The sequence below is a fragment of the Protopterus annectens genome, chromosome 5.part0 (genome assembly GCF_019279795.1).
Source record: "Protopterus annectens isolate FY-2018-M chromosome 5.part0, PAN1.0, whole genome shotgun sequence".
Taxonomy (NCBI): domain Eukaryota; kingdom Metazoa; phylum Chordata; order Ceratodontiformes; family Protopteridae; genus Protopterus; species Protopterus annectens.
In genome coordinates, this window is record NC_056735.1 from 377,044,666 (window position 1) to 377,071,109 (window position 26,444).

General features: G+C 39.2%; 1 protein-coding gene across 1 annotated transcript in view; it reads left to right on the forward strand.

Annotated features, from left to right (window-relative positions):
* The window catches only part of LOC122802163, a 1,241,087-nt gene that overhangs the window by 1,156,582 nt on the left and 58,061 nt on the right, over window positions 1–26,444 (forward strand). The window contains exon 22 of the mRNA XM_044071837.1: window positions 8,606–8,765. Within this exon, the coding sequence (XP_043927772.1) occupies window positions 8,606–8,765 (160 nt within the window). The remainder of the gene's footprint in view (window positions 1–8,605; window positions 8,766–26,444) is intronic.

The following is a 26,444-nucleotide window of genomic DNA, read 5'->3' on the forward strand; positions in this document are numbered from 1 at the left end:
GAAGGTGTTCATAGAATGAGTTTATAAAGGATTCTGCGGTCTGGGCCGTATTTTCCACAGGCCCGGGGGCTTTGAAGGATTCCACCTCAGTTTTGAGGAGTGTGAAATTTGCTTTAGAGAAGTTTTTCACTGTGGTTTTCTGGGCAGGGGATGTGGTCGGGATGTGAATATCCAGTGAGATTAGTTTATGGTCTGATCTTACCAGTGAGGGATACACTTCTGGTCTGGAGCATAGAGTCCCCATGTTGGTGATGATCAGGTCCAGTATGTTTTCCCCTCTTGTGGGAGTGGTAACAAGTTGTTCCATAGCATTTGAGTTTATAAATTCTAGGAACCTTTGGGCTAGGGTGTTGGAGCTAGAGTAATGCTCCCAGTCTATGTTTGGGTAGTTGAAGTCGCCCAATATAATGGTGTTTGGAGAGACCTTCATATTTTCCAGTGTTCTCAGGAAGGCCGAGTGGGGTTCCTGGGTTTGGGAGGGTGGTCTGTAGCAGGCTATAAACTGGAAGGCAGTTTTACCCACTGTTAGTTGCACATGGATAGTCTCTGATGCTTCGTGCTTTGCCACCAACCTGGAGGTGTGGGTATCTTTGATGAATATCGATACTCCCCCTCCTTTTGTGGTTCGGTCCAAGTTTTGGGGCCGAAAAGCATGGTATGAGTTCATAGGTAGATACCAGGCTATTGGCCCTAGGGCCTATACAAGCCTAGCCAAAAAGGTACCCTGGCTTTCGCCGCCCAAGAAAATTATTTTCCTGTGCCCCTGTCAAGCAGAACCACAGAAGTGATCCCCGGGGTGAATTTCCTATTACCCATCCAATCATCAAGATTTTTCTTGAAGAGTGCTAATGAAGAGCTCTGCTTGACATAGATAGGTAGTCTGTTCCAGAGTATGGGAAGACTCTGGGACAGGAATCTATCCCTCCAGCATGTTCTTTTTATTGTGGTGACAAGGTTTAGGTCCCCAGAGCGTGTAGCTCGGAGGGATTGGGATTTCTTTAAGTGGAGCATGTCCAACAGCTCTGGGTTTTACATAGTTTTGTATGTTAGGCAGAGATCGCCTCTGAGTAGGCGATATGCGACAGAGTAAACCTGGAGTTTTTTGAGTCGGTCTGCGTAAGGCATCTGTTTGAGGCCAGTAATCCTCTTTGTGAGGTATTTTTGCAGCCTTTCCAGTTGTTGTAGATGTCTTGTGAGGTATATATCAAAAGGGGCATTGTACTCTATAATGGGTCTAATGAGTGATGAGTAGAAGGGAACAATGACCTCTTTTTTTCTGGATGAGAAACCTTTTGTGATGAGGTGTGCCACATAGAAGGATTTCCTGACCACTGTGGCAATGTGATTATCAAAGGAGAGACTACTGTCCACCTGTGTCCCAAGGTCTCTTATCATATTTGTGTGTGTTAACTGGTTAGAGCACTGGATCTTTATCAGACTCATTCAGGGAGCATTATCTATTAAGTGACTTACTCAGAGTCACGCAGCAGGCAAATGGAGGGTGAGGAACTTAAACACTGAATAATAGGAAGTAGATGATTAACAGTTCACAGCCCTCAAAGCCTGTGCCTAACTGCCAGACATAACCAGGCTTAGAAAGATTAGTCATGCCCACACCACATACGAAATATGGAAGACATCTTAAAAAGCTACTCTGAAGAACAAAAGTAGCAGTCCATAAAATTCAGCCACTTTGGAAAACAGGCAGTGGGATCACTGGCAGATGCTCTCAAAAATGTCTGGAAGAAATTTTGTGAAACAAAAAGCTGATGAAATTAATCATATGAGATGGTTTAGCAACGCTAAAACAGAAAGCCTAAAACACAAACCAAGGCACTGCATGCACAATTTCCATAATGGTGCTGATAACAGGAGGATGATACAATGTAGCAAAATATAGCAGAGTATAGCAAACTGGGAGATTACCAATCAAACAACACCTAGAAACAGCCAGCCCTCTGATGAAGATAGGATTGACTTGTCTGCTCTTCAACTTGAGGAGGAAGGTGGGAAGGGACCCTTACATGGGAACCTGACAACTGCTCAGTGTTCCCAGACCACTGCAGACAGGAAGCACGGCAGAACATCAATGTGTTTAGGTGTATGTACATCTGCACTGTGTCCTCAGTATGTAAGATCAGAACATCAATGTGTTTAGGTGTATGTACATCTGCACTGTGTCCTCAGTATGTAAGATCAGAACATCAATGTGTTTAGGTGCATGTACATCTGCACTGTGCCCTCAGTATGTAAGATCAGAACATCAATGTGTTTAGGTGTATGTGCATCTGCACTGTGCCCTCAGTATGTAAGATCAGAACATCAATGTGTTTAGGTGTATGTACATCTGCACTGTGTCCTCAGTATGTAAGATCAGAACATCAATGTGTTTAGGTGTATTTACATCTGCACTGTGTCCTCAGTATGTAAGATCAGAACATCAATGTGTTTAGGTGTATGTACATCTGCACTGTGTCCTCAGTATGTAAGATCAGAACATCAATGTGTTTAGGTGTATGTACATCTGCACTGTGTCCTCAGTATGTAAGATCAGAACATCAGTGTGTTTAGGTGTATGTAAATCTGCACTGTGTCCTCAGTATGTAAGATCAGAACATCAATGTGTTTAGGTGTATGTACATCTGCACTGTGTCCTCAGTATGTAAGATCAGAACATCAATGTGTTTAGGTGTATGTACATCTGCACTGTGTCCTCAGTATGTAAGATGCTTGCAGTCATCTTTTTGTCATTTCATACTTAACCTCTGAATGAGTGTGAGCTGCGCAGTACAATCCCACTGCAGGAAGAAGACTCAGCTGATAAGTATTGCATGTTTTGGCAACTGCTGAGAGCTGACAAGGTGTGCAACAAATGGAACTGAGATTGGGGAGGGAGGACTCAACAACTTAAATGTCATACAAGTCTAAAAATAATAAAAAAACATAGTAACTGATGTCCTAAACTCAGGAAATATGCCTTTGTCATCATAACCAGTTCAGAATTATTTATAATTGCATGCATGTTATGGGAGATGTGCAGCTCCCATGTTTGTAATCAATGGGCAATCTTCCTTGGGATTTTATCACTTCTTTAGCTAAGTCGGTTAACTGCATTCATCAGCCATGAGGATTGCTCTTCATGAGAAATGTTGATATATACTGATACTCACCCTACATTCATGGAAAGTGACTCAAAACAGCTTTTAATACAGTTACATCACTTTTTTACATTGAGTGGTTATTTAATTAAGGTATTGTTATCTGCCTACTGCATTCATTGCTAACTGAAATATGTAGAATCTTCATTTCTGACAATGATTGCAATGCTTCTTAAAAATCGCAAGAGGTCATCTTCTGTTTTAGCAGCACTTAACTTTTTATTTTATGTTTCACAATAAATAAACTTTTTGGAAATAGTTTTTTAATAGTTGTGGTTAACACAATGGTATAAAAATTTAAATTCACCAGATATAAGTAACTTTTGTTTTTGCTAGATTTCATTATAGTTCACTCCCAGTAACGGCAATGAACAATTATATCTACACTATGTATCTGATCATTAACTGAAGTGAATGATTATACATATATAGGTCAGTTACCCTCTTCCACAGGTGGGGATTATATGCAGTAGTTTAATTCTACATAGTTCTATCAGAACATCTTAAATCAAATTAGTTTTGAGAACGTATGTCATTTCTGCATCCATGTCTGCCTACCATCAGCCCCCTTCCTACTGGCTTAAACCACTCGTCCCCCACACTTAGGGAATCCCTGGAGCAAAGGCAAGAACCAGCTGGGGTGGGACATCATCTAGGCAGAGAAGGAAGTCTTTTGTACCCTCACTTACATCTAATAATGTAAGCAATGAGGGATTTTCTAATTAGGCTATAACCCTCCCCTTCCCATGACTAACGTGAGAACCAATATCACCATGCAGGCTACTATGCTCTCTCCATCCCCATTCATATGAAGTTAATATAATATGATTAAAAGATAGCAGTGGATTAGGCAGGACACAGAAGGTATAGGTCAGTCTACAGAGAACACTCAGACTTTTATATGATGTTTTATGAGCAGTAGCATTCTTACATTGTGGCAGCTAACAGAAAAGTCCATCTTGGCTTGGTATACTCAGTGGCTAATGGAAACAGAAGTCATGGCAAGTGGCTAGAGGGCATGGGGGCAGCTGGGTAGGCAAAAAAACAGGACCCAGATGAAAGAAAACATAACAAACCAACACTGTAGTTGGGTCACTGGACAGTCAGTATTAATAAGGCATTCAACTCACTGGCATTATAGCAATGCATGCCAAGATGAATGCACAAATACCAGTCAGTCATTGGAGGGCATATACAAAAAAAAAAAAAAAATAGTCAACTTGCCTGCATGATGGTGCTAAGTTAAACTGTATACTTTCATCACTGGTCTTAGGTTAGCCTCCCAACTACTACAGCACTGACAAGGGAATGAAAGCTGAGTGGTCAGTAGTCGACTCATTTTTTTCCAGGAGGTGGAAGAGGGATCCTTTACTTCCACACTGTGGAATTAAGCTTGCAGACATGCTGAAAAGGCTGCTGTAGTGGGATATACACATGAGCACATTTCCATGTTAACATCAACAACATCACAAGTGCACATTTCCAGGTGGACATCAACATGAGTAAGGTGAAGGAGAGATGTAGATAAAGCATGATGTGAAAAGTCTGTCTCTGCAATGTGATAATCTTAGGGTGAGGAGGGTCCCTGCCCAGCTTTTACCCTTAAAGGGAATGAATAAAGACAATATTGAATATATGGTGTAGGCTGGGGCCTAAGGTGAACAGGTAGGAAACAAAACAAAATTTAAAATTCTACATTCAGCAAGAGAGGAACACTTGTGCTCACAGTACTTTAACAAGGCCATTGGACAGAGCTTCCTAGCCATAGTCAGCAACAGACTGTGTACTTCTGCTCTGGGTTTGTGGAGTGAACATTCAGGACAGATGTTTGACTTCATACTAACCGGTCACATCATTTGCAAGTAAAGAACAGGCTGTTTCTAACTAGCATAGACTCCGTACTGCTGAAGTATTTGGCTTGGCTGTTGCTTGTTTCATCCCCACTTAAGTAACCTAAAAGTAGTGATACAGTGCAGTATGGCATAGGGATTCCAGTGGTTGTTGCCACAAGAAACTTACCCCAGGAGTGTAAGGAGATCTGCCAACAGTAACAAGACTTTTGACTGGTGGTTGAAACAGTCAGTAGCCAGTCAGAGAAGTGCTCCTTATTCCTCATCCTCTAGATGTTCAGAATTGCTTCAGGTAGCAACTGACAGAAGTGGGCCCTGACAGCAAGCAAAGATGATAAGGCATATTGAAGGGCTCAAGACATAAGCATGCTGTGGTATGTTACACTGACAGTCAGAAAAACTCTTTAATGATGTCTGCAGAAAGAGCTTCAGCCATTTAAATAAATGCTGATCATCACACACTAAAGAACCAGTTCTATTCAGTTTATACAGTCCAAGGTTAACATGGATTTTCTCTCTCACAGCCCCCATAATCAGTTATATTAACTCCAGAGATGCATAACCACATGAGAAAAGAGAAGACATCACACGCCACACACACACACACACACACACACACACACACACACACACACACACACACACACACACACTGCACTAGGAGTGATTTTCTTTGTAAAACAATCAATGAGTTGAATACCATGAAGGTGAACTCAATGAGTTCAGACTTTATCCAGTTAACACTTTATGAAGAGATGGGTAATGGGAGCAAAGCCCTCCCTACACCCACGTCATGTGTTTGTGATCCCTAGCCTGCATTCTTTAGAAATCTGCCACATGTTCCAGATGCTTGATGCCCTGTGTTCTATCGATGAGAAATGCTGATTCAGAGTCAGCAAAGACCTGCCCATAAATGCAGGTACTAATATGCTTGGAAACATGAAATAAATATATGATTTTGTATTTTTGTTTTTTGTATTAACAGAATTAAATATACATTTTAAGAAACAAGATTCTTCTAGATATTAACTTGCTGAATGCCCTCTGACTAACCATCAAAACAGAAGGTGACAGCGCCCAGTATGTCTGACATTTCCTTCCATTAGCATTGCATAATTCCTAAGCCTGGTGATGTGGCACAGGGGGCAACTGGAGTCAATTACTGGTTCCTGCACTTTTGCAGACAGGCAAGGTAAGAGTGAAGGAGTGTGGCCCACTTGCTTCTCTTGGGAGTGTGTGGTTAGTATGCACTCAGAGGCACTCTAGGTGGTATTAACTCTTTGTGGAGAACAAGGAGCTCACTGCTCATTCCTTGGGGGTGAGCAGGAATGCTGGATGTAACGACGCTTGTGGTAGTGAGAGAATGGCCTCGGCCATCTGTCCATTGCATGCTCTCCTCCCACTCCTAGCCAGGTGTGTGTGTGTGTGTTAGGGCCTGGGAAACTAAGCAGAAGACTCTAAACCACCCTTAAAGGATGTGTGAATGACAGTCCTTCCAAGCGTACCCACCGATGGGGTCTAATTGGCTGTGGAAGGGGCTCATGATCGACAGCACAGGCAAAGAGTGTAAAAAAAATCATATAATTTTTGTACCAAAGCAGTGATCCAGATCACCTTTAAGAGTTTCTATGGACGGAGCTTTCTTAATCCCATTAGTGACTGCATTTCAGGAGCTGAGCAGCCCCTGGTTATACAAATTCTTTCCAATGACAGACATAGAAACAACTGTCACCTGTAGTCATTTTAACCATTCCTTAATTCAGTCTGTGCACATTTAAAAAGAAAGTTTCCCTTTGTAGTTTAAATGAAATTTCCTCATATTGTATGATACTTTAGGGAATACAGCTCCACACTTTTTAATTTTTTAACATCAGTCAAGTCTTGAAATACAGTCTGTACACAACTTAACTGCATTTGTAATCTGTCAATGGCATGCTTGTTTCTTCCACTGCTTGTCTGCTAAGGATGCCAAATATTTTAAAAAAGCAAAATCATCACAGGAGATCACCACTTAAGGATATTTTTCTGCAGTTATCCTAAGCAACAATACAAACTGCAGCACCCACTGAAAATTAATCTGTTTGCAAACCTGAAACTCTTATTTGCAATCTCCCTTCTCCCCAGAAAATGCTTGTCACAAAAGCAGTAAGAAGAGTTGGCTTATAAAACACACATATTGTTTATTTACATGAAAGTTCATACAAAATGAACCACTAAGACAAAACATTCAGAATATTCTAGAAAATATTTGAATACCTGCTAAGCATTACTGTTCCTTCTACTCTTAACATTATCACACATTTAATGTGCAGGGCATTAAAAGGATATGGCACATTCTAAATGCAAACTTTTGGAAGGTTCCCAGATGAAATCCTGCAGAATGCCTTTTACTGTTATTCACAATTATCTCTCTCCCAGTCTCACCTCTCAAACTCTTTTTTTGTGAGCCACCATGTTGTTTATGGAAGGAACTATTTAACCCAACATCATTCAGCTTTTGAACAGGCTTAAAACTTTATTCAGTATTGAAAGCACACAAGCAATCCAAATGTACTATGTCTTTTTGCTTCCTAATCTAAGTAGCTTTATGAATGTATGTAATTAAAGAAATAAAGAATATTTCTAGACAGATTTCCTGTTTTCATAACCACACTTGTCAGTATCTACATACACTTTTGTCCTTCAAAGCACTGACTGAAACTCGGAGCAGAATGCATGTGTCTGTGTCTGGAAATGTTCACTATAGAACAGGAATTGATTTATATTTTACATACTTTTCTCCCCCTTTTACCCTTGTAAAACTGAATAAGGTGCACTTTCTCCTGAACCTAGTGTTGTTGATATAACAATTTAAGAGCTACTTTTTGAGTTCCCAGTGAATTACTTTGTCATTCCTGCCTATATCTCAATCTGTTTGTACAAGAAATCTAGACAAAACCAATAATAATGGGGGAAAAGGCCCAAAAATAGGGACAGATTTTAAATATTGCTCTTGTAAACTTAGAAAGTTGCTGGAATAATAGGTTTACATTAGCATGTATTTTCTGATGGATATGAAGTCTGAAACTCAAATGTCTGTCATTATTAGTGATTTTAATCCTGAATGATTTGCCAGAAAAGCACAAATTTTATGTAGAACAGTCAAAAAATATGAGACAAAAATCTGGACATTCTGTGAAAATCTGGACAGTTGAGAGCCATCCTCACTCACTGTCTCTCTTTTCATTCTACAAAAGCTAGGTTTCAGCTATTTTAGTACTCTAACAGCTATAGTTGCATTGATTTTCAATGGATGACACACTAATAAAGGCAGCAAAGCTCTATATAGACAGTACCTGGAAGTACTCTTTTTCTTAATTTCTGCAGCCTCCTGTTATACAATGTGTGACTCAGGATCGTTGACATGGTTACTAAGTTGTTCAGAGTCACATTGAAAACATACAGTTAACATAATCCATGTGTTACAGACATTACGTTTGCTATTTACTTAATTACATACAATATATTACAACTGAGCTAAGTCAGAAATCATGGGAGTGTTGTCAAACAAAACTTCTATTTTTAAATAAATAATTATCAGTCTTTGTTTTCCTCTAGGCCACCAAAATGTGTCTAGATATCATTGGAGGCCAAGATACTCCTGGATCTAAAGTAGCCCTTTGCATAGAAAACAGAAAAGCTCGTCAAAGGTGGAGTATCAAAGAGGATGGAACCATATCATCACTTCTCAATGACGCACTTGTGCTGGCTGTAAAAGGTAAAGTTTGTATGATATTATATCAAATATTCATTTTCTGGATCTAGTGACTTTACTTAAATTTTGTATTTGTCATATACATACACAAATAAGTACATACAGACTCAAGGTAGTGGAGAAAAGAGAACAGAAGACATGATATGCATTTCTCAAGACTCTTTAATGAACTGCCAAGTGTATATGATGACATATAACACAATATCCAGACTTGTGGCACCAGCGTAAAGGTACAATGCTTAATAATCTCATGTATGATATGATATGACACAATATCCAGTTTGGAATACATTTTTTCAGTTTTTCCTCCTGCTATAATTGTGAAATTTTTACTTTCAGCATCAGATTCTGCTGCTTCTTAAATTTAACATCAGAGCTAGAAAAGATACACCCTTACAAGTCCTACCTTATATACCTGAAATAATAGCAATTGTTAATTTCTATGGTCATTTAGTGGCTCTGGAATTATATAAACATAACACTGTTACTATATAAATAAAATCACTTTTTGGACTACTCAGACCACAATGTGCAAGTTACTAGCCTGCTACTACATTGATTTGAGTTCTGCCTCATTTACGGTGTTTTCTGATATTTTTTTCAATGAGATAGCTGTTCCAAGTTATCAAACCCTTAACAATTTATGCTTGTCATCATATGCTATGACAAAACTGACCCCAAAATTGAAATTGATCAGATTACCAAGATTTGGATTACACAATGCACTTTGTACTGTATGCAGATGACAGGACTAATGTCATATCTTGTTCCAGAAATAAATATGCATTTGCCAGTGCCAAAGTAGTTTGTTTCTTCCCAGTTTTATTTAATATTGCAAGAATGAAACGTCATCAGGTGCAGCAAGTAACCTTGGATCAGAAAATTACAGATACAATGTTTATGACAGCATCCAAAACAATGTGTAAATTATAAATTCTGGATTGAAAAATGACAACAATATGAAGTTGTAGTAAGCCTGAAAACCAGTGCACTGTGGCAGGGAGGCAGCAATCTAAAGGTAAAACACACCAACACTCCAGAGATGAGAAATAAAAAAGCAATTCACCTAAATAATGCTTTTGTCCCCTACACACTTGAAGAGACTTCATCTGTACTAATGCAAGAATTCCAAAAGCAGGAATTTAAACTATATCACAAAAATCTAACAATGCGCTGGTTTTCAGGATTACTAGTATTTTATTGTGCACTTGTGCCATTTTTTGGGGGTTGTTAGCATTATGAAGTTATATTCATCATTCACATATTTGTTGGGACCCAGTAATCTTGTCCCAGATTTTTGTCATTCTATTGATATGACATCACCTTACAGATAAAAAGTTTTTAGCATTTTTAAATCTCGCTGTCATTTTGATCTTGCACTGTGAATGAAAAATCTCTTTTAGAATTAAATAAGAAATAATGCTGGAATAGATATGGTAAAAAAAACTTTTCATTTCAAAAGGGAGTCTAAACAATTGTATATGCTGTAATTTATAGGCCAAAATATTGAAAACTGCCAAATATATAAATAGACATTTAACCAAGTAAATGCAGTAACTTTAGTGGTATTTTGCACAAACTTCCAAAATACTCATGATTTATTTATAGGAATAATGATTATTCAAAATATCATTTTGGGAATGAAAACATGTTTTCCTGATATGAGGCATGGCAGCTGTCATTCAAGAGTTGGTTTGAATATATTGTTTTAATGAAACTTTGCTGAAATAGCCATATTAAGCACAGACATGTAATTCTGGTAATTGTCTATATATATATATATATATATATATATATATATATATATATATATATATATATATATATATATATATAGTCTTTTGGCTTTTCCCAGTTAGGGATCACCATAGCGAAACTCCGGTCCGCTCATGATTGGCAATGGATTTTTATGGTGCCGAGTTGCCAGCCCGACGCCCAACCTTCAAAGAAGGCATGCCCATTCACGCTCGCACCTACCTGCATTTCTTTAGTGTCACTCGACCGTGGGGAGGACATGCAGACTCCACACAGAAGGCGCTCCAGCCTGGTAATTATCTATATTTTTCTTTAAATGCACTATGTACTTAGCTTATGACCATGAAATAAGGGGGTGGGGCAACATGTTCAAAGAGATGTAATGTAGAAATTAATACAGATAATTTCATTATTTCTAAGTCTCTTGAAATACATTATAATAAAGACAGAAGTGTAGAGTAGTTAATAAAGTAGGGTTTCACAAACTGCACCCTGACAAGATAATATTTTAAGCATATGCCATGCTCACTGATATTCATTTTTCTCACTTAAACCCACTTAAAAACTCATGGTTGAAAATTCTGTGCTAAAATGTGTTTTTTTAGCTTGTAAATCCTGTGGCTGCAGGATTGCTGTAGGGTATAAAAATTGTACTTTCCACATAATCCCACATTTTTTTTATTTGATCTATTTGTTGACTAGGTAAGAATGCTGAACAAATTGTTACCTTTCAGATGTGACCAGGGAGAACTGACTGGTTAAGTGACTTGCTCAGTCACACAGTAGAAGTGGAAGGAATCAATCCCTGAACCCTGGGCACAGACAGGAAGCAACTCATTAACAGCTCAGAGCTTTAGTCCTATACATACTGCTAACTGTCAAACAATCCTGTCAGCATTTGTATAAGTAGCACAAAAGTAGGCATGGGGGTTTCATCTCAAATGTCATTTTCATAAATAGCAGCTTTCAAAAAACATTGATCCAGTGCCATTTACTGGCTCCATAACAGTAAACAAAGAACAAAAATTCAATAAAAAATAAAGAATCAAGGCAGGAAAGCAAAACTGAACAGCAGCAAATAAAAACAGAATACACAAGAAAATCAGAATTCATAAGCAAAAAGATGACAATTGGAAATACTATATCTGACAGACGGAATAAAACTGATGCATGAGGCAAGACACATGGATCATTAAATGAAGATGGTAAAACAACTACAAGATTTCATACAGTTTGGGCTTTACTGGCTTTACAGGGTTTGCAAACTGCAACAGTAAAAAAATATCCATGCAATGACATCAAAACGAATATAAAATTGTGAAAGAGGCTACAACAAAATATGCATCAGAAATAAAATTTAAGTGTCATGTTTGCCAAAATGCAGTGATGTCCAATGACAGATGCAGAGAACAATCAATTTCAATAAGCGCATTCCAGTCAGATTTTAGAGAAGTCACTGTAAACCCCTAAAATCTTGATGACACAGCAATATGCACAAGTAATACATGTCAGTACCACAACAGTAACATAATATGTAAGTAATACCAGTCTCTTGAATGTGGAAGGCCAGCTGTCCACTTCACAGATGACAGACCCATCCAATTAAAGTTATAACATGAACTGAAAAAACAAAACAAATCATTGACATAAGTATATCAATCAATGCACAAAGAAATAAACGTCAGTTGCATCAAAATCAAATAATTAGACTTCAAACAAAACTTTTACAGAGTACAATAAAAAGGATGGTGTCTGAGGTGATAAAACATTTATCTAAAGATAAAGCTAGGAGATAAAATGCCATGAAAATATGGTACCTAGTGAAGAAATCAGTGTTACAAAAAGCCATCCAAATTGGCCCCAGCATGACAAACAACAATATACACAGCAAAATTATAGAGCAATAGATGAACAATACTCTTGAGGCTTCGCTTCACTGATGCCCAAAACACTCAGAGCAAAAGACCAAAGCAAACAGGAGCAAGAAATGAATCAGCTTCACTTCTAATATCAAAGCTATGCAGCTAAGTGTATAAGTCATTCACACCATGGATATCCAACTCAACAGAGAAAAGAAAATTAATTCAATATTAAAACAAATAAATGTAATATTGACAGTCAATTTATTCCATCTTGCCCAGAGAATCATGTTTTTAAACAAAATATTTGATTTTTCTTTTCTTTTAGGAAATAGTATATTGTCAAACTTGGCATCTGACAGCATTGCTAACTATATGAGATGATACTGATATATTGGGTTATTTGGGTAGAGGGTAACAACCAGTGAATGGTTGAATAAGGAAAATATTTGTTGATGAATATACATTTGTAGTTTAACGAGGAGATACTAGTAGATGGGCACCAACCAACTTCTTGAACCAAGAAAGTGCAAAGTAGAGGAATTGGGGACCCTTACTCTTATTACCCTCATATTTAAATATGTAGAATGAAGTAGATAGTGACTCAAGGATTTATTTCTTTTGATGATTTTTGCAGTAACATGTATTTATGAAAGGCATGGTGTTCATTATTTCAAGTAAGAAGCACCTTAGGGAAGTAGATACATGTAATGTTACACTTGTGGCAGTAGGAAGAGAAATGCATAACTGCATGGGAGTGGAAGAGTTGATGCTTAAGTAATTTATTTATCCTGAATAAGTATATAAATGCATAGTGATGTGCATGGAAGTCATTTGGATTATAATGCAGATCAGGGATACCTCTCAATTGTTCAAAATGTTGCAGAATATCCATATTTTTGCCTCATGTGTTGCTCTGTTCCTCATAAAATGTATGGTTTCCAGGTAAATATTTGAGGACTGAAGTCATTAAAATAATTACAGACATTTGAGTTTCAGCCTCCATACCCTTGAGAAAATGCATGTTAATACAAAACCTGTTATTCTGGCAACTTTCTAAGTTTATAAGAGCAAAGAGCAATATTTAAAATCTATCCCTGGTTCTGGGTACCCCCCGCATTATTTTGGCTTTGTCCAGAATTCTTCTCCAAGTAGTTTTGGGACTGCTGGAAACTTGGAAGCTTGATAACAAAGCATTGGACTACATTTTGCATCCAGGCAAGTACATTTAAACTACATTTATAATTGCACTTAACTTAATATTTAAATCAGTATTATGTGTTATTTGCTCTTTATAAAAAAAAAAAAAATTTCTCAGTGTGGAGTGTGTGATGTTCACTTCCTAAATTTTGTTATGCACTTCGTTCACTTAATAAAAATCAAACCGTAAAATATAACTATAAAATACGTGCTCCATAATAATCAAATAGAAAATAGTACGTGGTCCACAGTTGAGTTAAAAATGGAATATCCTTTATTAAAACACACAGAGAAGGAATCCTAGTTGAGTATTATGATAAGCATCAAAAATATTCGTTATATGTAATCAGGTTGTTTCTAACAAGGGAGTGGTTACAGAGGGTGGTTCTGTTAAGGGTAATAAAAGTATTAAAATCATTCCTTTAGCCAAGTTACCCTTCCTCTAAACACTATAGTGTAATCAGAGACTGTGCTAACTAAAACTGAATCCAGAAAGCTAGAGACAAATTATAACCTCATTTGTATATGCTAACCAACTAATCATAACTTTATTAATTAAGAAACCAACTAACTAAAACATGACTGAAATGATTAAGAAAAATCTACCAATAGACATCTACCAGAATAAATATTAATAAATATACAACTTTTAACAAGGATCATTTTCGTATCAAATAAATGCTTCATTGGGTTTGTGTGTCAAAAGAAAATCATAATATGAATGAATATGTGTATAGATATACAAATGAAAACCTAAGTGGGATGAAAAAACATAAAAATAATCGCTAAGCTGGAAATACAGTGATAAATGTTAAAAATAAAGCATTAAGGCCAAGGGGATCTGTTGAAGTGTGGCATCTAACTAAGAAAATAGTATGAGAGTGTAAGACTGGTCTCAAGAGTATTTGCAACCTTTAAAGTTCCAAAAGGTCCACATGGTCAATAATTTGAAATTGTTTTGTAATCGTATTGTTTAAAACTTTATTCATCCCCTTAGAGCCTTTTATAGGCACAACGTTTCCTGGACTTTATCAACACAAACACCCAAGACCACATAGTGCACTCTCCTATCAGAGGATCAAACATATTGAAACTAGTACTAACCAAATGGAAGAAGGGCACAACTACCCCCCCCACTGTGTCATGTTCTTATTGGTGAAGTTGGACTACAATGCTGTCTCCCTCAAAATAAAAATAAAAATCAACCCAAAAACCCAACTTAACCCGTAACAGTTAGAAACTATATAAAGCAAACTACATCCTATCAAGCAACAGTCTGTCAAAAGTCACAGCTCCCCCAAACCTCAAGAACACAGCTACATGTGCAGAATTATTTACAGAAGCCCTACAAAAACATGTAAATGCCTGTATTGAGGCTGCTGTACCTACCAGAATTAAGCCCAGATCTAACACCAAAAAAACCCCACACTGGTGGAATCCTTACCTTAACAAGCTATATACCAAAAGATAACAAGTCATGGCCAAAATCAAAAAGAGCAACTCTCATAGAGCCAAGAGCTCTCTGATTTAACTGATCATGAAACTAAGAGGTCTAACAAGTCCATCAAGGTCAGTTATGAGGTCAGGGAAGCCTCCAGGCCAAGGACAATTGCAAGGTCTTCTTCAGCTATGTTGGGAATCTTAAAAGTAATACTCAGCAGGGTGTAGAACTGATGGTAAATGGCACACCCTTCACTAACCCACAACCTTGACTAACCAGGGTGACATAGCAAATCTTATGGCTGATAAATTTAGCTGTAACTTCACCCCCTAACTCTCCCCACTACCCCCTGTGAAATCCCTTCTAGCATATCTCCTCCATCAATCAACAGGGAGCAGGTCCTGGAGATGCGCACTAAGGCCAATAATACTGCTTCAGTGGGCCCTTACAATATCTCTCGTTACCACTTCAGGCACTCTTCAACTACATTCTCAAAGCAGGTTACATGCCAGTAGATGCAGGGCCACAACAATCAACCCCCTTCATAAAGGTGGACCCTCAACTGACCCTGGGAACTACAGACCCATCAGTCTGATAAGTCTAATATGCAAAGCCACGGAATGAATTGGCATGGAAATGATCAACAAGGACATGGGAACATACAGACACTGGACCCATCCCAGTTTGGCTTTGTTAAGGGAAGGTCTCGCCCACATAACCTGGTAGACTTCTTCAAGAGAGTCACCATGGCTATGGATGAGTGGAAAATGGTGCATACCACCTACTCTGACCTGGCCAAGGCATTTGATACAATATCCCACTCAAGTATTGTTAACTATCTCTCAGAATCAGGCATAAATCCTTACATAACTTGCTGGCTTGCCAGCTGACTCACAGACAGGACCCAAGATGTCAGGATCAGTGAGATCAACTCTACCAAAAGACCTGTCACCAGAGGAGTACCCTGGGGCTCCATGCTGCATCCTCTCCTGTTTGAAACTACATGTTCTTCGTGTTTCACTGTTAGTCATCACATTTGGGTTATCTGCTTGCAGTAGCCCTCAGTCGGCCTGATTATCAAAGTCTTGGGTAATGTGTTGGTTGCTGTCTCATCTTCCGTGACATCAGGTAGTCAGGAGTATAAAGCATGCAGCCGACGCCATTACTCCAGTCTTTCTTGCCGTGTGGTGCCTGAAGCAGAAGCAGTTTCGCAACTGACAGTCAGCTGACTCCTGAAATTTTCGTTTTCGAGTTTCAGAACCAAAGTCTTCAACTAAAGCTAAGTACCCCATTGGGAAAACTTGTTCTTGCTCTAAACCAATGTCAGTAAAAGTCAGTAATTGTATTTCTTGTGGAAAGCAAATACCTCATAAAGATTTTCATTCGTACTGTATTCCTTGCCTAGGCCCTGACCACGATGTACCTTGCTGTCGGTTTTGTGTCTTATTTAAACCACGAACTATTCGTCGTCAGTATATTTTCACTTCTAAATATTTTGGTACTCAGTACAATTATCCAGATATGTCTTCGGTAAGCAACCCGACTACCAACATTCTGAAAACACGCAAAGATAAAGACAGAGACAGTCCGCCTAAGTCCAAAGCTGCCAACGACGGTTCTCCTAAGCTAGTCATTAGTTTGTCAGTACTCAATGAGGAGCTTTCACAGCCCCTGATACCCGCTACTTCAGATTCGCAGGCCTCTACTGAGACCCATTCGGAGTCCGGTATACCGCGAGATGCTTCAACTGAGGAACCTGCGGATGTCTCTACCTTGGATGGGTCTGGAGCCGCTGGGCAGGCACTGGCTTCTGAGGGTGTATTCAGGCCTACTAACTTGCATATTAAACCGATGCCATCTTCTTCTTCTTCATGGCCTAAAACTTGAATCATGCCTAGGAATCCGACGCCCAGACCACATGGTCAGGCCTCTATGCCTAAAAAACAAATGATAAGAATGCCTAAAAAACAAATGATAAGAATGGCTGAAGACCTTATTACTTTTAGAGAGGGAAGGTTGGCTTCCCCTGATTAGAGACCTAGGACTGAATCTGCTTATGATACTTCTGACCAGGATTCTGAAATTTCTGTCTCCTCTGATGACCAGGATCTACCTTTATCTACCTATGAGGATTCTGATGCAGAGGACTCTATTCCCTCTGCTTCTCCTCCAGAGGATTTTTCTTTTGGTGAAACCTTGCATACTCTTAGGGAGCATTTTCACTGGGAAAGCCAGGATTACTCTGATTCTAAAAAGAGGCTTAGAGATTTCTTACTCCTGCCCCAACACAGGCCTTTAGCTATCCCTCCTGTGCTGGACATTGTTGACGATGCCTTTTCGGAATCTAGTTTAGCCCCTGACTCTTTACCTCCTGCTCCCAGAAAACCTGATAGATATTACAGGGTTCCTGATTCTCACAAGTTCCTTTTTAAAAATCCTACTGTGGATCCTGAGACCATTTCACAGGGACCCAAGATCATTAAGGCTACTACTCACAAAAATCCTACCCCCTCTGATAGAGATTCCAGGACCCTGGATAGATGGGGTAAGAAGGTATACACCTCTGCAACCTTGGCCATTAGGGCCTTAAGTTTCCAGTTTCATATGTTAAAGTATCAGCAGCATATTAGTGGATTGCTTAAACTGAAAATGATGTTGATTCCTGATTGTGCTGAAAATAAGGATTTACAGGATTTAATGCATTCTGCTGAACAGGTTGGAAAACATACTTTGCAATGTAGTTTTGATTCAATAGAGGCATCTTGCAGGGCTGCTGTCACCAGGTCTGTACTTTGAAGGCATGCTTGGCTTAAGGAGCAATCTTTGCCAGATCATGTTAAAACTAAATTACTGGATGCTCCCTTAAATCAGGACCGCCTGTTTGGCAACAAAGCAGAAGTTTTTAAAAAGATGGAGGAAAAAGCTAAATCTATGCAAACTGTTAAAGATTTCTTACAAGTGCAGCCTCCAAGGTTTAGTAGGTATTGGTCCTCAAAAAATTGCCCTTTCCTGCCTCTTCCAGGCATTCTCAGTTCAAACCCAGAACCAGCAGAACACCCAGGCTTCAGTCCCAGGGTATGCAGAGGACTAAGCAGTGGGGGGGCTCCCACTTCCATATCAGGGAGTAGTAAGACTCCCCCCTATGGTAAGCTGTCTCAATGACTTAACTTTAAAACTTCCAAGCACTTCTCAACTGACTGCTCCTTTAGGGGGAAAGATTGCTCTGCAAGCATAAAACTGGGAACTCATTACCCAGGACAAACGGGTTTTAAACATAGTTTCCCAAGGATACAGATTTCACTTCCACACATTACCAACCACAAACGGTTGGCCAGATCTACCCCCAAATCAGTGGGCAGAGGCTCAAAAGCAAGTACTCTCTCTCTCTCAAGATTAAAGGCTATTCAGACTGTACCAGAAGAGGAAAAGGGAAAAGCTTTCTACTCAAGACTTTTCCTGGTACCCAGAAAAGACAACTCATGGTGTCCTATCCTGGACCTGTGTATCCTAAACACCTTTTGGTGATTCCAAAATTCAAGATGCTAACTCTTCACCAGTTGCTTCCCATTATAGGCAAAGATGCCTGGTTGGCAATGCTGGATTTAAAGGAAGCCTAACTGCACATCCCAATCAGGGAATCTTGCAGAAAATACCTACGCTTCAAAGCAGGCTGCATGCACTATTAGTTCTCTGCACTGCCCTTTGGCTTTTCTACTGCGCCCAGAGTGTTCACAAAGTGCCTAGCTCCAGTCATTGCATTTTGCAGGCAAAGAAATATTCAAATATACCCATACCTGGACGATTGTCTAATTCAGGCAGAAAGCCAGGACATACTTCTGAATCATCTGGCATTTGTACAAAAGGTCTTAACTTGTCTGGGGTACACCATAAACGAAAAGAAATCACATCTGGTACCCTATCAACAAATTATATTCCTGGGAACAAGCTTGAACACAACTTCCCAGATGGCTTTCCTCATGCCAGAGAAACAAATTAATTTGACAACTTACTTCAAACTAGTGGCCACAAACCCCTGCTATCTGCAAGGCAAATACTGCAAGCCTTAGGGTTCATGGCCTCATGCATTCTACTAATTCCATATGCAAGACTGCATATGAAGAAACTACAATGGTATCTAAAAAGCCTATGGTGTCAACATTCCCAGGATCTAGAAGCAATGATTCCTATCATACCTTGCCTATGGTTATAATTCCTTTGGTGGGCAGAGGCCTGCCACCAAAACAAGGGACTACCATTCGCTCTACCCCCTGCCACCCAAACCCTAACAACAGACACATAAGACTATGCATGGGGGGCTCACCTGGCAGGGAAATGCATTCAAAGCAAATGGAACCCCAAGTCAAATGCACCTGCATATGAGTCAAAAATAAATGTTAACTGTACAGAATGCTCTGACAGCCTTCAAGGACCACATTCTTCCAGGACAATTAATGGTAAAGACAGAAACACCACTGTTATGAGGTACATAAACAAACAGGGGGGTACCCATTCTTACCCCATCTGCAGACTAACCATGGCTCTGTGGAACACAGCCTTGAGCTACCAAGTGCATCTACAGGCTCAATTCCTGCCAGGAAAACTAAATAAACTGGCAGACGAACTAAGCAGAAATCTCACGGACCCACACAAGTGGAAAATGGAACCAAAGACTTTCAACATGTTGATCAACAAATGGGGGAGCCCGGATATAGACTTGTTTGCCTCCCCCCAGAACTACGAATTGAACAAATTCTGCACAAGGACTCCCCACAAACAAGCTTGGAAAGTGGATGCTCTGTCCTTCAGCTGGAAAAATCTATCAGTTTATGCTTTTCCTCCTCTGCCTCTCTTCTCCAAAGTATTACTAAAGATCAAACAGGACAAACCAAGGATGATACTGATTGCACCAAACTGGCCACGCCAACACTGGTACCCCCTCTTGCGCAGTTTGTCACAGGTAGCCCCATGCCACCTGCCTCAGACCCCCACCCTGCTGTCACAGCAGGAGTACCAGATTCTGCACCCCCAGCTTCAAACCCTGAACCTGGCAGACTGGCTAATTACTTAATCTCTCTGTTACCATCTCTCAGTAAACAAGTGTTGGATGTCATTTTGGAGGCAAGGAGGCCTAGTACTAGAAAATCTTATGCTGAAAAATGGAAAAGATTCTGTGCCTGGAACCAATCTCAAGGGATGGCCACAGCAGCACCCAGCTTACCTCAGATTCTTCAATATTTAACTGAGATGCTTCACAAGGGCCTTTCATTTTCCTCCATAAAAATTCATGCCTCAGCCATTTCAGCTCATATCCGCGGTTGTACAGTGGTAGCATTGTTGCCTCACAGCAAGAGGTTCTCCTGTTCGATTCTCGGCTGGAGTGCCTTCTGTGTGGAGTCTGCATGTCCTTCCCGCAGTCAAGTGGTCTCCAAAAGACATGCATGAATGGGCGTGCCTTCGCTGAAGCTTGGGCATCGGGCTGGCAACTTGGCACCATAAAAATCGACTGCCAATCATTAGTGGACCAGAGTTCTGCTGTGATGACCCCTAACCGGGAAAAGACAAACAACAACAACACAGAACCACCCCTCTTTTCTCACCCATTGCTCAGGCAATTCCTTAGAGGGGCCATATACTTAAGACCACCCAGGAGACCCCCAATTCCAGCCTGGGACCTTAACTTTGTATTGGAAAAACTCACTCTTCCTCCTTCTGAAACAGCTGCAACTGCAGAGTTAAAATTCCTTTCTTGGAAAACAGCTTTCCTTTTAGCAATCTCTTCAGCAAGAAGGGTATCTGAATTACAGGCCCTTATGGCAGTGAAGCCTTTCATCATCTTTCATGCGGACAGGGTGTCCCTCAGGACCAACCCCTCTTTCATGCCCAAGGTGGTATCCAGTGTGGCTATTAATCAGTCCATTCATTTGCCAAACCTATTTTCTAATCCGCAAAACAAAGGGGAATGGATACTGCACTCCTTAGATGTGCACAGACAAGTTAGATTTTACTTGGACAGGACTAAACCTCAAAGGAAATCTGAACAACTGCTGGTGGCATTTGCTGTAGGGGCAGAGGAGAAGGCTATTTCAAAGCAAACCATTTCTAAGTGGATAGGCCATTGCATTCATTTCTGCTATAAGCACCATGGAAAACCTACACCACAGGGGATTAGACCCCATTCAACCAGGGCTACATCTACCTCTACAGCCTTTCTCAGAGGTGTCCCTTCCAGGGACATCCTAGAAGCTGCTACCTGGAGTTCTGTACATACTTATACCAAGCATTACCATTTGCCAATTTTCTCTAAATCCAGAGCTGGCTTTGCCAGTGCAGTCTTGCAGGGCGTTATAGCTGGTCCTAATGCTATCTAAATTCCTCCTCCCATCCTTAGCTTTGGGAATCTACCCAAATGTGATGACTGCAACAGTGAAACACGAAGAACATAGTACAGTTGTGTACACTTACCATAAATGTAGATGTTCAAGTGTATTCACTGTTGCAGTCCTGGTTACCCTCCCTCCAGCCCCCTGACTTCTTTTGGCTATACATCTATTCTCCTTTACTATACTTAAAATCTTTTTGGTGTATTTGCTTTTTTGTTGGAAGTATAACCTTGTATATATATATATATATATATATATATATATATATATATATATATATATATATATATATATATATATATATATATATTGCTTCCCATTAAGGGAGGCATCTGACATCTGGGGCAAGAAAAACTGATGTAATGGCATTGGCTACATGGTTTATACCCCTAACTACCTGACATCACAGAAGATGAGACAGCAACCAACCCAGGAGCCAAGACTTTGATAATCAGGCCGACTGAGGGCTACTGCAAGCAGATAACCCAAATGTGATGACTGCAGCAGTGAATGCACTCAAACATCTACATTTATGGTAAGTGTACACAACTGTACTTTCTCTGAAGTCAAGGCTAATGTCAAAGGCCTGTGGCTCACCAATTTCACAGATGACAGCAACTTGTGAGCTGTCATAGAATCCCCCAATTACAGCAACATCCTGCAAAGGGGTCTAAGACAAGCAAATGGCTGACGCAAAAGCCACAGATTAAAACTCAGGTCAAAGAAATGCATTATAGTGCCCTTTGGGAAATTGCCCACCCAAGCTAATTACTTCATCCATAAAATACCCCTAAGACCAGACACAAAAGTTAGGGATCTGGGAATGTAGGCAGACCGTAATCTAGTGTTCAACCAACACATAGCCGAGATAATAAGAAAATCATTCTATGTCACCTGACTCATAAGCAAGGGTATGGACTCCATGTCCAACTATGTAATAGTAGGACTATTCTACTCAGCCCTTATCAGACCCATCATTGAGTACACTGCTCCCTTTGGAATGTACCTAACCAGGCATTTGCAGCAGTTGGAAAGCCCTCAAAGGCTCCTCACCAGAAGAATCCAGGGTATGAACACCCTGTACTACACAGATCACCTTAAGGACCTTTCTCCCACAGGTTACTGAGAAGCGATCTATGCCTAGCATATAAGGCATTCTCAGATCCATCTCTAATGGATCTCTTGCACATCTGCAAGACAAACAGCACCAGAAACACTAGATTCAATGACCTGAACTTTGCTCGTGACATAAACAGAATCTGCTGGAAGGACTGATATATATTTCAAAGGATCCCCTCACTACGGAATAAGCTCCCCATCTGCATGAAGCAGAGTTCATCCCTGACCCTGTTCAAATGAAACCTTGATCATTGGATGGGAAATCATGAATTCACCCCCAGTCTGGCCTCCATGTTTCTGATGGACAGAGGTTGGCAGTGAGTAAATTAATCTCCAACTGACATACCTCCCCCTACATAACTCTTAGCTACCTGTTCAGTGACATACCCCACCTATAGGTATCCAAGGAACTCTAGGAATAATGGATTGGGTTGTATGAGTAGGCTTGCTAAGACCCTGGTTGTCATTAGCCTAGTATAAACTCATGGATCTATAGGGTTGAGAAATAATCAGAGAGCACTACCACCTACCACCAAATGAAGAAATTATCAATGCTGCTGTCCCCTGAAGGTTTTACAGGCCTCATTTTGTGAGGAGGGTCACCATAGCAATATATAATATTTAGTAAATAAAGCCAGGAACTGAGCAACAGTGAGGAAGTCAAACAATGCAAAAATTAATTAAAATCTCCACTTTTAATACAAAAATATAAGACAGGATAAGCGCTTTCGCAAGTAGCTTCATCATATCCATACAAAAATCCAAGTGTTAATTGCATGCTTATATACCTGCAGATGATGACTCATACTCATGGTTAATTAGCAAACAAGGTACTGCCCATCATTTTTAAAGATATAGATGATGTTTAAAATGATAGATAAAAATGAATATATAAAAGCTTCATAAAATGCATTGCTGAAAGATTAATAATGGCTAGGCATCAAATTACAAACATATTGATCAGAATATTGTGACTAACTGAATTATATTAAGAAACACAAAACTATGTATAAATTAAAAAGTAAATACACCTGTATATAATCAGTGTATAACAATTCATTTGACATTTCTACGTTGTTTTAGTTTTGGTCTTATAGAGGCTCTCTCATTCAGGCCAAAACCTTTGTCAGCCCTTAAAGAAATAATCCATTGCATTTCCTTACTTTCTGTGTAGGTTCTGATATCACCTCCCCTAACATTAGGAGAAATAACTTCTAGCACCTTGAATAAAAAATAATGTTCATTGTTGTTTAATGTAATATGTTTGGCTAGAGCATTGTGCAATGTACCTCTCTTCATATGATAGATATGCTCCCTCATCCTATCTCTTAAGGGGCGATTAGTCTTGCCTACATAGAATGACGGGCAGGATTGACAAGTAGCCAAATAAACCACATCTGATGTCATACAGTTTGCATCTGCTTGTATCATAAATACTTTCTGTAAGTCTGATTGAAAAAACTGAGTGTTACTGTCAATAAAAGGGCAAAATTTACAATGCCCACATGGCTTCGTACAACCACCCTTATTATCACTTTTTATAGTTTTAAGGTAACAAAGTATCCTTTTAAAATTATGTTTATTCCTATAAAGGAAAGTGGGTGTCTCACCCACGATCCGTTTTAAATCACTGTCAACATGTAAGATACCCCAATGCCTATTAATAACTTCTTTGATTTTAAAGTAGTCAGAAGAAAATTGTGTTGAAAATCTAATACTGTGGTTATTACAGTTATTACCTAAAGGATTATCAAATTCCCTAGGACCAAAATAAGGTGCTGCTCTAGTGCAACGCAGTTCATATATATCATCCATATGGGAGTTGATTTCAGTTTGGGTATAACCCCTATTGACCAATCTGTTTTTCAGGCTAGTTAACTCAGTTTCAAAGCCATCATTCATGGGGTTTAATCTTGAGGCCCTGATAGCCTGTCCTCTTATAATATTTTTAAAAACGTAAGGGGGGTGCATACTGGATCTAGAAAGTAAGGTATTACTATAACAGGCCTTACGATGTACACCTGTATTGATTATGTCGTTCGGTAATCTCTCAATAAATAAATCTAGGAACTCTATCCTACGTGAGGAATGTTGCATGGTAAACTTAAGGCAAGTCGTAAGGTTATTCATCATGAAATGCATGGATTCTAGTTGTTCAATAGTGCCATCCCATAAAATGAAAAGGTCGTCGACAAAACACTACGTGTTGCCTGAACATCTCCTCACGAAAAAGCACATGCTCTTCCCAGTATGCAAGAAACATATTTGCGTAGCTGTTGGCACATGGTGTGCCCATTGCTACGCCTTCCTTCTGTCTATAAACAGTGGTCATGAACATAAAGAAGTTATTCTCTAAGACCAACTCCAGAAAATACACTATCAAATCTATTAAAACCATAGAATAATTACTATGTTCTTTTAGATATTCCATTACATAAGTCAGCCCTAAGTCATTGGGAATGACAGTGAACAAAGATTGTACATCTAAGGTGACAAATAAATAGCCAGTAGTTGTACCAAGATGCTTAATACATTCATAAAGGTCAATAAGAAAGGCCTAGAGTTTTTTAATACTGTGATACTATCAGATAAAACTTGTTTCAAATGCTTTTCAATAAATACAGAGAGGTGTTCAGTTAGCCAACCACGACCTGAGACTATAGGTCTCATCGGTGGATCATAAGGGTCTTTATGTATTTTGGGCAAGCCATTGATAGTCAGAATGACTGGATGTAGAATATTCAAATATTCATAGAGGTTCTTGTCTATTAGTTTACTTTTAAAAATATCATGCAGAGATTGTTTCACATGGTTGGTCACTATATGTACACTTTCTAGAGAGACAGTTTCATAGAAATTATCTTGCAGCATAGTGGTCATGCTGTTAGTGTAGTCAGACATGTTTAAAATGACTATTTTACTGCCCTTATCGGCAGGTCTAATAATGATGCTAGAGTCATTCTGTAGTTTATTCAAACAAAGCCTTTCTTTATGTGAGAGATTATCTCTGGTTTTAAATATTTGTCTAGTGTCTCTACCACCATAATAATTATACAATTCATCTTCTGTTAATTTAAGATAGGCTTCCAGAAGGGGGTGGTGTAATGGTGTAAAATCATTCAAATTCTTAAAAACAAATTTATTATCCTGTGTAGCACTAGTGTTAGTATCTTTGTAAAGAAGCTTAAGCATGACATTTCTACAAAAGATTCTTAAATCAACAATAGTATCAACTAATCTACTCTGATTTTTAGGAATAAAGTTCAGGCCTTTACTCAGAAGCTGAATGTCCTCAGAAGTGAGTATAATATCAGATAGATTATAGACTAACGCTTGTTGGTCCATATTTTTTTGAGATTTTTTTGTGTTGCAAACTCTTCTGAGAGTTTCCTCTTCTGTCTCCCTCTGCTTAGGAGCATCCTCTTGGGCCTTTCTCCATTCGAACAGGTAAGGGAAAAGACAGAGCATTAGTGAAAGACCTATTCATGTTGGCATCTCTAGGTCTGTCAACAACCTCCCCATTAGTGTCAGTAAAAGTAGGTTTATTTTTAACAATATGTACTTCTGGGTATAAGTTCATATCAGAACCCATGCTGGGATGGACAATATGTATGACATCTACAGTGTCATTATGATTGTCCATAGTGGAGTCAATTCCACGTGAATCACTAGTAACAACGCTCCTGGTTTTACTGGCAGTACCCATGTCAGTAATGCTTAAATTAGGAGCATCATTATTGCTACAGGCTTTATCATTGTATTTTGAGCCAGAAATGTCACTTCTCATACACTTTTTGATATGTGTTTCATTCACTGTAACATTTCTATGACTTACATTTTCCAAATCAGATCGCTTATTTAAAAAGTTATTATCATTGTTATTATGATTAGCTGGTCGTTGTACCATTTCATTTTGTCCTTGGACATG